This window comes from Solea senegalensis, linkage group LG10 (assembly GCF_019176455.1).
Source record: "Solea senegalensis isolate Sse05_10M linkage group LG10, IFAPA_SoseM_1, whole genome shotgun sequence".
Taxonomy (NCBI): domain Eukaryota; kingdom Metazoa; phylum Chordata; class Actinopteri; order Pleuronectiformes; family Soleidae; genus Solea; species Solea senegalensis.
Genome location: NC_058030.1, coordinates 8269077 through 8281004, shown reverse-complemented (window position 1 = coordinate 8281004; position 11928 = coordinate 8269077). Strand labels below are relative to the sequence as shown.

General features: G+C 38.6%; 1 protein-coding gene across 2 annotated transcripts; it reads left to right on the top strand.

The window, feature by feature from the left end:
- Positions 1-2245: 2245 nt before the first annotated feature.
- Positions 2246-8648, top strand: LOC122776093 (troponin I, fast skeletal muscle-like). Of its 2 annotated transcripts, none has more exons than XM_044036466.1 (7): positions 2246-2332; positions 4926-4967; positions 5239-5275; positions 5359-5487; positions 5670-5759; positions 6531-6707; positions 7424-8648. In XM_044036466.1, the coding sequence occupies exons 2-7, from the start codon at positions 4954-4956 to the stop codon at positions 7502-7504; spliced, it is 528 nt and encodes a 175-aa protein (XP_043892401.1). In that variant the 5' UTR covers positions 2246-2332; positions 4926-4953; the 3' UTR covers positions 7505-8648. The 2 variants fall into 2 exon arrangements, with proteins under 2 accessions (XP_043892401.1, XP_043892402.1); XM_044036467.1 differs by lacking the exon at positions 2246-2332 and adding an exon at positions 4451-4469.
- The last annotated feature ends 3280 nt before the right edge of the window (positions 8649-11928 follow it).

The following is an 11928-nucleotide window of genomic DNA, read 5'->3' as shown; positions in this document are numbered from 1 at the left end:
GTCCTCAAGTTTACTTGGATTTACGTGTTTGTCTTATCATCTAAATGTCCTGTTAATTGTGTCTCTAATATCATTTTTATCAGGTGCAAAAGATAAGACATCACTGCACAATGTTATTTCCTGACTTCACAGTGATGTCAGTCATGATAATATCAATCATGAATGATTGTGCGGTCAGATGCAGGGATATCTGGAAAAATACTTTTTTTTCATCTTCACTTTGACGTCTTTGTCACTCAACTAACTTTACTTCATGCAGGCGGGGGGAATTTTACAGTGCGATACAGCCAGACGAATGCCTGCTAGCAATTTCATATAAATTATTAATACAGAATCTTTAAATCACTTCATATTAATCAGTTATCGGCTTATTGGAGAATTTTAAGATCAAATATTTAGGTTTAGATATCTATAGACAGTATTTCTCTCAGAATTTCTCCAGGAACAGCTCTGAGGTAAGCAAAGTAATTTTTATTAACTTAATTTATTTGTTTATTTTATTATTATTATTATTATTATTATTATTATTATTATTATTATTATTATTGTGATAATGTATTGTGTAATAATGTAAATAATATTTTTATGAGCACTTTATAAACCTGTTGTTAATGGTTTGTACACACTTTAACGTAGTTGTCATCAGCTAGGAGTATTTTCACAGTGCCGCGTGTGAAATTATTTCCATATGGCAGAAATGTAAGAAATGAAGTGCATGATCACCTGAATGTATGAATTGTTGCACTCATTACCACAGAATGAGCCATTGTTATAGATGCATATGATGATGTTATCAGAGTTTACACGAAAACAAATCCATATGTTTTACATTTCAGGTGTTTATCTGACTATTGTGAAGGTCCACTCTGCTGCATGATGTAAGTTCAACTTCCTCCAGTCATTTCTATTAAAGGTTAAGGTATTTTACATACAATCCAACAAAATCTAAAGAAGACAAACACCAAACAACATTAACAAAATCCAAATCTGAAATGTATTAGTTTTGCGTAGGCTGGTTCATTAACTAACTCAATCAAGCCAGTGTTAGTAAAGTTCCTCTAAAATCAGGCTTGACGTTTGAGTTTTAGTGTTTACCAAATGCACAAAATGTTGTTGTGCTTGGTTGTTATCAGGGTAAAAAGCTCAATTTGTTTAGACACACAAACACCCTGCTTTGTGTGTGCTATCATGTCAATACTTTTAATATTAAGGGTCCAGTATCTCCTGAAAGAAAGAACTGGTGAGGTTTTTGATTGTTTAGAACGATCCCTTGATATTACACGTTGGAAATATTTTCCTCCCATGGAATCTGCCACAGTTTACTGTATAGTTTCTTTGTGCCTTACAGCTGAATGGATCAATCAAACACTGTCTCTATGGATGAGAAGCAGTATTCAGTTGTAGATTTTCAGTCTGTGACAATATGCAACTTCACCTCTAGATGCCACAAAGTCCCACGTACTGGTCCTTTAAATTGGGAACAAAGGGACAAAATTAGCAAGTAATAGCTTGGTATTAACAATGTGTGTGAAATGAAGAATAATGAATTTTAATGGTATAATATGGCAATTATCCATTTTCAGGTGCAGATGTTACACTTATAGTAATGTTAGAGGGTTTTTACCTTGATATTATTTTGTACCATAACATTATAATTTCTCCTAATTATTAGAGATGATGTCACCATGTTGTTACTGCTTGATCCTTATTTACTATCATACTATCACCATATTGTTATTGTATTGTAATATAAAGTTCTACCTTTAAACCAACTGATTTAACATAAATCCAATCCAAATATATTATATTTAGAGTAAGAAATACTGTCAGAATAAAACATCCAATCCATTCATTCAAATGCACTTTTTATCATGACAATAAATGAACAAATACAGCATTTGTCTGTCGCTGGTGACAGAGGTTTCATCCAGCAGCGTGTCACTCAGTGTTCTATTATGGGAAACCTCAGAATGATTTGTGTCTGTGTATATATATATATATATATATTAACTGTTGATTACAAAATCCATCTGTGGTTTCATCACTTCTCTGCATTTTGTCTATCAGAAGCTCAATGGCGCAGGATGATACAAAAAAACAATCTTAAAGGGCGGGTTATTTATAATGAGGCACTCTGAGGAAGGGGGCAGATGACACTGTACTGTATTTCATGACCTTGCCAGCTCATTGGTTTGACCAGTAATCCACTTCCATAAAGAGAGAGTACAGGATTTAGAAGGTATCAGAGATTGCAATATATACCTTCTTAACACTTCGTCTGCCTGGAACTCAGTCTGTGTCTGTGGCTCCCTGACAACGCTGCTCGCTTAAAGTAAGAACCTCTCTCTGTGGCAGTTTGGTGGGATTTGAGTGTGTTTAGCAGATCCAGTCTTAAAGTGTGTGGCATTTTCATTGTTTGCAGAGTCTTTGACGTGACTTATTTTGTCTCGTACATGTTCCTTTTACTTCAGTGTTGAGTTGAGGTTTTTGGTGTGAGTGTTTTGCTGACAATTTGATTAGTTAGTCATGAGACTCTATGTAGAGGGACGGCTGTCGTTCAAGATGGTTAGTGTGTGCTGATGGTAAAATGCCAAAGATTTAGGAGGTTTTGAATTATGTTCATCAGTTATAGAGTTTTAGCCATTCACATATTTAGTTCCTAATGCTTGGTGTTAAAGAACTTTGCTGCATAAGTATACACTTTGCCTTTCAGTTGATTGTATCGCAAAGTTTTATTCTTAATAATTATGATTTGTTAATATGGAATGTACAATAAAAAAGTACTAGTATTTTTTATTGAAATTGTCTTGTTAGTGGGTGTTCTGGAGTTTGAGGGTTGGTGTGCTTGCTCTCTGTGTTGAAAAATGCTTCCATGTGTGTGTGTAAGTGTGCTGCCTGCAGTCGTAAAGCTGTGATGTGTGGTCTGGTGATGTAGAGTGCTGTAAGAGAACACCACTACAAGGCATGAACTTGAAAATCGAGCCATCACTGTTTATCCTCCTGTCATCGCCATGAGTTTCGGGTGGAGAACCTGGACTAATATGCAGCGGCTGCCACCCTCTATATCATTCTTCACTTTAGACTTTCCTTAAATCCTCCTCCACCTAAATTTAGCATGTTTTCTTCTCAAGTGTCCCTTGTCAAAACAAATTCCTACAATAGAGGAGCTTTTATAGCAAATTTCATTTTGATCTGGAGGTTTGTTTGTCTCTGAAATCTTATGGAACAATTTTCTTTGACATATTTTTTAAGCATCAGTTGCTGTTCTGCATGCTCAATTTTCAGTTTTTGTTTAACGTGACTTAAAATATGGTTTATGAGTTTTACAGACCTCAACAAGAACAACAGGATGATGAGCGAAACAGGAGTTGTTATTTCTATTTTCGATACAACTTTTTAAATGCTATTGAACGTCCTTTTGACCAGTGGACGGCAGATGGACTGTGCGCATCTGAGGTCAACTCAGCAGCAAGTTATTTTTGCGATATGCTCTAATGCCTTGGCTTCCAGAGGTATGGTGTCGAGTTACTGCAAACCCTTCCACGTTCCTCCCTCTGGAAACAATCCTACCCATAGCACCCGCACACTTTCTTAAGACAAGAATCACATCCCAAATTTAACTTTGCTGATATTGTTCAATCACCGGAGGTACACGTTGTCATGTCTACCAGGTTTTGAGTGTCCTGAAATACATTCTTGACCCTGGAGATACCCCCCTTTCCTGGTTTACACTTGACAGCCATTTGTTCATGGCCCAACTATGTGTTTAAGGATGCCTGTAGTGGCTGTCGGTCATCTTTTCTTTAAAGACAACCCTACCTACTGTCGCTTTTTTTGTTATTTCCAAATGAAGATGTTATGAACAGCTGTGGCTCCAGGAATAGAGTCTTAATCCACTGTTCTGTCATAGCTCTGAAGCATTACAAGCAGCTCAGGCTTGGAGTATCTGGCCTTCGAGTTCCCCTGGCACTGGCCTCTGTGCCACTCAGACTGTGGTCAAATATTTGTTTACTCAGTTGAGAGGGATCCACATATATACACAGAAAAGTTGTGCTCCATTTGACTCTTTAGAGACATGTTTGCGATGGTAGATAGTGCAGCTGCCAGAAGGTCAGAAAGTGTGTGAGGTGTGTTCACAGGAAACTGTGGTTAGTAATAGTTGTGAGACGTCGAGCAAACGAGTGATGAAGTTAAGATTGCGACTAGACTGGTCACGATGCCCATGCTGACCTTGGTCTACGGCCACAAGTGCCCATGATATGCATGTGAGTGTCAGACCGGGACCATGAACAATGTAGGAAGGTGGTCTCTGTCACGTTTACTTAAAAATCACATAGACAGCCAAATGTAGTGATGGCACCAGGCACCAATCTGATGCTGTTAACAATATTCTGCTGGGAAACCTTAGGTCCTGGCATTCACGTGGATGCTACTTTGACACTTAGACCAAGTACAGCCCTCCATGGCAGGTGGGAAATGTGAGATGAGATTGAGATTTGAAGTAACCTTGTGAATATAATGCGCCTGTTGGCTCATTGCTTAGCCGGCCTAATTAACGTGCTGCTGTGTGTTTGTGTGTTCATTTATTTTTACTTACAGTGAGACCTGAAAGCTCATAGCGAACAACAGACTTTTTGCTTCTTTCTATGTGGAGAGTTTTCAAAAGCTGCAGTGCAACTCATCAGTGATGTAGATTATTAACATTATTAACCCTTTTCAGAATCTATCGTGACGTTTAAAAAGCACTTTAATGTCCAACTGTCCAGCTTTCTAGATGTGAGAGATGGGGACAGAAAATGTCAAAATAAGACACATCAGAGCAGGAAGTGGAATCACACAAAACTTTATAGGATATTACAGATGTATGTGTTGTATGAAGTGGTGGACAAATGCCCACAATCCTCCCCTTTTTTTTGTTTTTCCAGTATATAACCGAAGGATCCTGCAGCAAACATGGCAAACACTGAGTAAGTTAATATAATTTTTGTCTCTTTGACGCATGAATGTCTTACGATCTCTTGGCTGATGGGCCAAGGAGCAATTAGTTAAATGTTCATTGAACCTTTGCTTTTATTTGTTCAGGTTCTTTTACTGGAGCAAAGACCTTTTTATTACATAAATACCATAAATCCATTTAGTAACTCAAATGTATCATCAGTGCATGATTCTGATATACTTTTGGTTTATTTCCTGTCCATTGCTGCTGTTAAAGTTTAATAAATCTACTTCTGTCTGCAGGAAAAGGCTGTCTGCGAGACGTAAGCATACTCTGAAGGTAAGAAACGACAGGCGAGGAGAAATGTTGCTGTATGATTTCAGCTGCATTGACTTCACTTTGTATAACCATGTGATCCACAGAGTTGTATGCTGGTGGTGGCCAATAATTTGTTGGATGCTGAAGCAGGAGTAAAGGCTGGGGAAAGGGAAACATTTCTGGCAGAGAAATGCCCTCCTCTGGAGCTGCCATACGACAAGGACGAGCTGATGGTGAGACCAAAAAGTCCTTCTCCGAGTTGTCGTTCTGTGTGTGATGCAGTCATGTGGAAGGTTTTAAAGCCAAGTCAAGTCAAAAAATCTCACAAATAATTGATTCTGTTTTGTGGGATTAACAGAAGAAGACGAAAACAAAACCTTTACAAAGAAAAATAAAAGGACATTTTTCTCTTCAGGAACTTTGCAAGAAACTCCATGAGCAGATTGACATCAGTGAAGAGGAGAGATACTGCATAGAGTTCAAGCTGAACATGGTTCTCAATGAGGTAAGGCGTGTTTTCAAGTCACCCAGGTTATTCTCACATATTTTTATTTATTTTTTTATTTGAAGATGCTGGTGCTGTGTTTCATTTCATGTCATCTTTTGTCTGACCTTCAGCAAACGTCCTGTCCATTTTATCACTCTGCATTCCCCTCATAAACACCTTTGTTGAGTCAATCTCAGACAGACCTTCTATTTGTGGAGCTATTTTCAACAGAAACTTAACACAATGTTAAAATTAAAAGAATAGAGTGCAGGCAAGGACGAGTGACAGGAGGATGGCAAAAAAGTGAAAAGGAAAGTTTATAGACGGTAGTTGGCTTGGATCCAGTGAGACTGTCTAAAAGACAGGAGGTGAAGCTGAAGGTGGTAGAGCTTAAGAGTTTTGTTGGGAGTGACCAGGATGGACAGGATTAGAAATGAGTATATAACCTGAGCTTTCCCTCATATATTATATGAGGGAAAGCTCAGGTTGAATAGTTTGAAAATAAAGTAAGAGTGGCAGGAGAGGGCAAGATGGAGGCAGATGACGTTTTTTCTTTAAATAATTGCGAAAATAAAGATATGTTTCTTTGTTTTTTTTACCTTAGTATAAAGTCATTCTATTACATGCATGTGTCCACTACCATGGAGTCTACCATGCTGTTCTATTAATTATGCAATTATGTTCTAATTATGCAACTTCACCTCTAGATTTCACTCAATTCTACACAGTGTACCCTTAACTCTTCATATCATGTGTTCATATAATGTTGTCTCTTATTTCCTCCTAAAGGTCAGAGATCTCAACATCAAGATTGTGGATCTGAGAGGAAAGTTCAAGAGACCTCGGCTGAAGAAAGTACGTATGTCTGCTGACGCCATGCTGAAAGCTCTGCTGGGCTCCAAGCACACGGTCAACATGGACCTGAGGGCCAACCTGAAGCAGGTCAAGAAGGAGGTCAAAGAGGAGGTGAGCCCTCATCATCCCAGTAGTCTGCCGTCTCAGATTCAGTCCAGCCGTGGATATTCCATGGATATTTTGTCATCCAGATTTATTTACGTCCATTTCAGCAACAAAAAAAAAAAAATCAACAATAGATAAACCTGTAAAATACAGATTAATTTCAGTAGCAATTAAGACATGGCTTTAGTTCCTCATCCAGGTTGCATCTGGGGTGCGGGTGGAAGTGTACCCCTGAAACAATCCTGGGCGCAAGTGTTCCAGTGCCAACAGTTCCACTTGCGTGACGCTTCCTTTTACACGTTCTCTTAACCATATGAAAAATAAAAGTGGTTGCACATTTTTGTGGTGTATCACATTTACAGTTATTTAAATTAGTATTTGGTGCAGTATTAGACAGTGCCCTTCTAAACACTGAGCTAATATATGAAATATTGATTAAAAAAAAGTCCAACAAAAAGTAGTCACACAAAAAAAATTATGTTATGTTAAAGTTATGTTTTTTTACATTTACATTTACAGAACTGTCAGATTTTTTTTTCTTGAAACTTGTATTACCTGAGAAGGTATAGTGGAGAGCTGCCACACTGGAGTGTGATCAACTTGGGGGAATAACCATTTACTTTTTAAAATAATTTGTATAATTTATCTTTGAAACATTTCTTGCTAAACTCATGTTAACAGGTCATTAATAAACAAACTAAATTGAATGTGTTTGTTCCCAGGACAAGCAGCTGCGTGACGTGGGAGACTGGCGTAAGAACATTGAAGACAAGTCTGATAGGAAGAAGATGTTTGATAGTTAAACGTCAACTTGATTGTTTGTCGGGTTTTAAGTGATTTTCAGGACAGAATTCAGGTCTCGCGTCTTTGTAACTGAATAGTTTTGTTCCAGATGCTTCATATCCGGAAGTGGCATGACAGATGTAACGTCACATTGATAAACAGCTTCTCATATGGTACGGCAAGTGTTGAATGGCCTTAATCTTCTAAATCATAGAAGAATTAAGTTTTCTTTTTTTTTAATTTTGACCTAGTGCGTGAGCTGAATTATATAACTGTACTGTAAAGTCGGCTGAGATAGATGGGATTAAGGTAGGTTATCGTTTCTTTTTTTTTTTTAGTTCTGTAATTTCTGGATATCTCACTGTTGAACAAAAGTCTTCAGCTGAATTTATTTAAGTTGCCCTCTGCTTTTGCCTGTGTCGGCATCGTGCTGTGATTTATTTGTACTGTTTTTAAAGCCAGTACACGGGTAGTGAATCAAACCTGCTTGTGATCCGATTTGTATTTCTGCATAAAAATGGTCTGAATATCTGCAAGTGATCGTCCTCTAAACCTGCACTAAATGCATTTCTGTTCCATTTCCCCACTGAACACTGAAACAGAATCACTGGAATTTTTATTTTAAATGTTGAAGAAATCAATATCATTTTGTTGTCATATTTTTCATTGTAAAAATATGTATCAAGGCACTTTCTTTAAGAGAATGTGGGATTTTTCTTTGACTTTTTCTGCATAAGAAACACTTGATTTGTGTCCTTCAAAATTTCTTGTGCATTAAAAGGTAGAAAATAAAACTAACATGAAATTCCATCCAGCGATGCAAACCTAATCCACTCAATCCAACATCTTGAACACTCCTGTTTTTGCATGATATGATCAGAAGTTACTGAACCATGTTCGTCGCATGAAACTAAGGATGTGCATTGAACTGACGCCAAGTATGTAAAGTGATGGAGAAACACAATGCCCAGTGTGAAGAGGAAAATAATGAGTTGTGCATTAGTGTAGCGAGCCAGCACTGTAAAGTGTATATGAAACAAAGGTCACCTGATAAAAACATTATACTCCAGTGTCGTCTGTACTCAACATCATGTTCAAACCCAAATGTGATTGTCTGATCTTGTCTTGGTGCTGTCACATTAAAATAAAAAAACTTCATGTTAATCTTGTCGTGTTGAATCTCTTCCCACTTCACAAAGCTGCAAAAACCTGAAACTCTCTCTTTTTTAAGCTGACTACTTGAGGCTTAACCCTCCATGCTTCAGATGACATTCATCTCCACCTAATGCAACTTTTCATAACAGTGATTGACTGATTTTTAAGTGATTTTAATAGGACAATGATTTGCCATTAGAGTAGGCATGTAGCATGCACATACTGTAGTTTTACTATAAATAACTTTCATCTAAATAAATACTTAATTTTGGTGACTTCCACTGGTGATTATTGAACAAAATGCATGGAAACATCTTCACATGCGGTGAGTTGTTTACTTAAGTATCATTGTTTTTTAATGTTGGTCCTGTTTCAGACATTGATCACTTCTTTTTTTTTGCAGGACAGAAAACAACGACAAGACATGATAAGCAGCAGCAGGTCATTTGTGGTATGTTCATTCGATTTCCTTATTGCCGTAACAGCCAATAATATGAATATGAATGCTGATGGGGTGGTAGTTTAATGTCCAGCTGCAGCTCCTTTGGTTGACTAGAGACTCTTATTTCCACACAGTCGCTGGGTCATTCATAAGCTGTGTAGCTATTTAGTTTCATGTTTCCATGCAGTGGTGTCAGTCAGTCAATAACAATGGGTGCATTAAGGGATTTGGTGGGCTCAAGCTAACGGAACCTGGGGGCCCAACATCAAACCAGACCCCCCAAACCTCATCCCCAACATATATCAAATCACAAATGTGTCTGTTTTTTATGTGACAGGTTTAACAGAAGCTAGTTAACAGACAAACCAGCGGTTAGCCAATTGATAACCAGCCAATTCTTCTGTTAAAACCACAAAACAACTACGTTTTGCAGTCTAACACAATCACTGCGGTGTCCACTTTGTAGCCATATCATAGAATGCACACTAGCTCCAGGCAAATGTCCCCCTGTCAGCTGCTTTCCATATCAACAGTGCACAGCCTTAACAATGTCCTGTGTATTTGTCATCCAGTTGCTCAGAGTTACTGTCGGTTATATTTGACCTGTGATGTTGGTGGTATCAGGTTCTCAGTCAGAGAACAGCTGCCCCTTCATGTAGACTGCCCAGCCAGAATTAGAATGGAGAGAGAGACCAGGAGTGCCATCTGCAGAGGGGTGGCTAGTAACAACAGTTTGTCTTTTACCTTGTCCACTACACTGGAACCTGTGGTAAAATACTGTAAAGCCCCTTTTAAAACCTTCTCACCTCTGACGTCTTTTGGACAGGAGGTGAACTTGTTTATGTCCCATGTGGAGCTGAACATGAATGAACACTACCTCCAGGTCATACAGGTAAGAATCCCATAGAAAATATACAACTACATGGATCCTAAAAGTACTTGTTGTTTCTATGAATATTTAGCTGTAAATGTCATTTACAACTCTTTAAATTACATTCCACTTATATCCTGCAAACATGATAATTGTGTTTCCATGTCATCCTCCTAACTCTAGGTCAAGTTAACAGGCTTTGCAGGGTTTGCCCAGGGATCCCCAGATGTTTCCAGGCTAGATGGGATATGCAATCCCTCCTGGTGGGTTCTGGGTCTGCATCAAGGTCTCTTGCTAGCTGGATGACCCTTAAAAACCTCCAGCAGGAAGCTCTCAGGAGGAAGGAGGAGGAGCTGTAGTCAGAGTTCCCTCTGATTGTCTGGACTCCTCCCCCTGTTTCTGAGGCTGAGCCCAGACACCCTACAGGTGAAACCAGCCATGTGATCTCACTCATTAAATCATGTTTATTAGAGACTAAATACCCACTGGAGACAATGGTACTGATTATAATCGCATCAGCATGGTGAACCACGTTTTAAAGATGAGCAAAACATATCTGTCAAACGTATCATTTTGAATTAGTTAATGACTCATTTTCAAGTGCTGCTCTTTTGGTTGTATGCATGTTATTTAAATTATTATTATAATTAATTATTTTAATTAATTATTATTTAATTCATCTTAACTTAAAGGTTTGGGAACCCAAAAACAACCTCCTGCGACCCATTTGCAGGTTCCGACCCAGTCTTTGGGAATCACTGGTGAAAAGTGCCCGCCTGATTGCTCTAAACTGCGGTGCAGACACATCTTTACAACAAATGTTTCACAAAGACAAAGCTTTACTTTTAGCCGCGACATAAAGTTATGCAGCTGTAGACAGATTATCACTTTTGGTGTGACACCTATCACCACAGCTAAGGCTGCAGACTAGCAGGGTTTATTTCTGCAGCGTAGGAATCCATAAAAGTTATAGGCTAGATAAGCTCTCCGCTATTTGCTGCTGTGTGAGTGACATGCACAAACGATGAGCCAGTGACGGTGGATATAAATCACAGGGAAAACGAGGCTAATGCGCGAGTGAGTTAGGTTTTAATGCAGATTGATAATTACAGTTCAATGTGAGACCAGTTTGACCGCAGATTATTTCCATGCAATCGGAAACGTCGTGAAGCATAAAATGCAGGGTTTAAAGGGAAGTCGGATCTGTGACAATGAGACACAATGCTAGGAGAAGACGTGAATGTCATTTAAGCAGCTGTATTTATATATTTATGTCTATCCTCGTCTTTCGTCAAGCCTGCTGGCTGCTGGTGCAGACCTGATTTAGACTTTACTAAAGAGAAAGAATGTTAAAGAGGAGGTGAGTTTCCTCTCGCGAAGGTGTAAAGTGACACATGCTGAGAAACACTCACAGCTCTTGCTGGGCAAATTATCAACTCTAATGTAGGCGTCATGTTGGTCTGCCGGGAGCCGCATCAGAGCAACAGTGGTGCCATTTATTGGCATGAGCTTCAGCCAGTGGTTTTATTTTATGCCACTTATTTCTCATTTTTAAAATCATTAAAAAACAAACATAAAAAACACTGCGTTAAATCACCATTAAACAACTCCACTATAATATTACAGTAATTAAAACAGGAAGCAGCACTCAGGTGTCAGTGTTAATGGCTGCAGTTCTTCAGATGGCCACTAGATGCTGCTCTTGATTACAAAAGATGGAGTGGAGAAAATAGTCTGTCTGTCCGTCCAAGTCCATCTATCTATCTATGTGACCAGATGGAGAGTGGATCTAAACAAACCAGTAGTAATTTGTGGTTTCTGAATCCAGCTCTGTGTAAACATACACACATACTGTATGTACACATTCTTTCACATAGTGAGGAAAGGCCACATGCTTTACTTGCCTTTCCAAACTGGGAAATGCCACAAAGAGCATGCTTGAGGCTTGAGTTGTAGGCTGGACCCGTCAGTCCCTG

Bases quoted from the DNA above. Each gene is read 5' to 3' on its own strand.
- LOC122776093 (XM_044036466.1), top strand. The intron at 5,488-5,669 runs GTGAGACCAAAA...TTTTCTCTTCAG, and splicing joins ACGACAAGGACGAGCTGATG to GAACTTTGCAAGAAACTCCA. The intron at 5,760-6,530 runs GTAAGGCGTGTT...TTCCTCCTAAAG, and splicing joins TGAACATGGTTCTCAATGAG to GTCAGAGATCTCAACATCAA.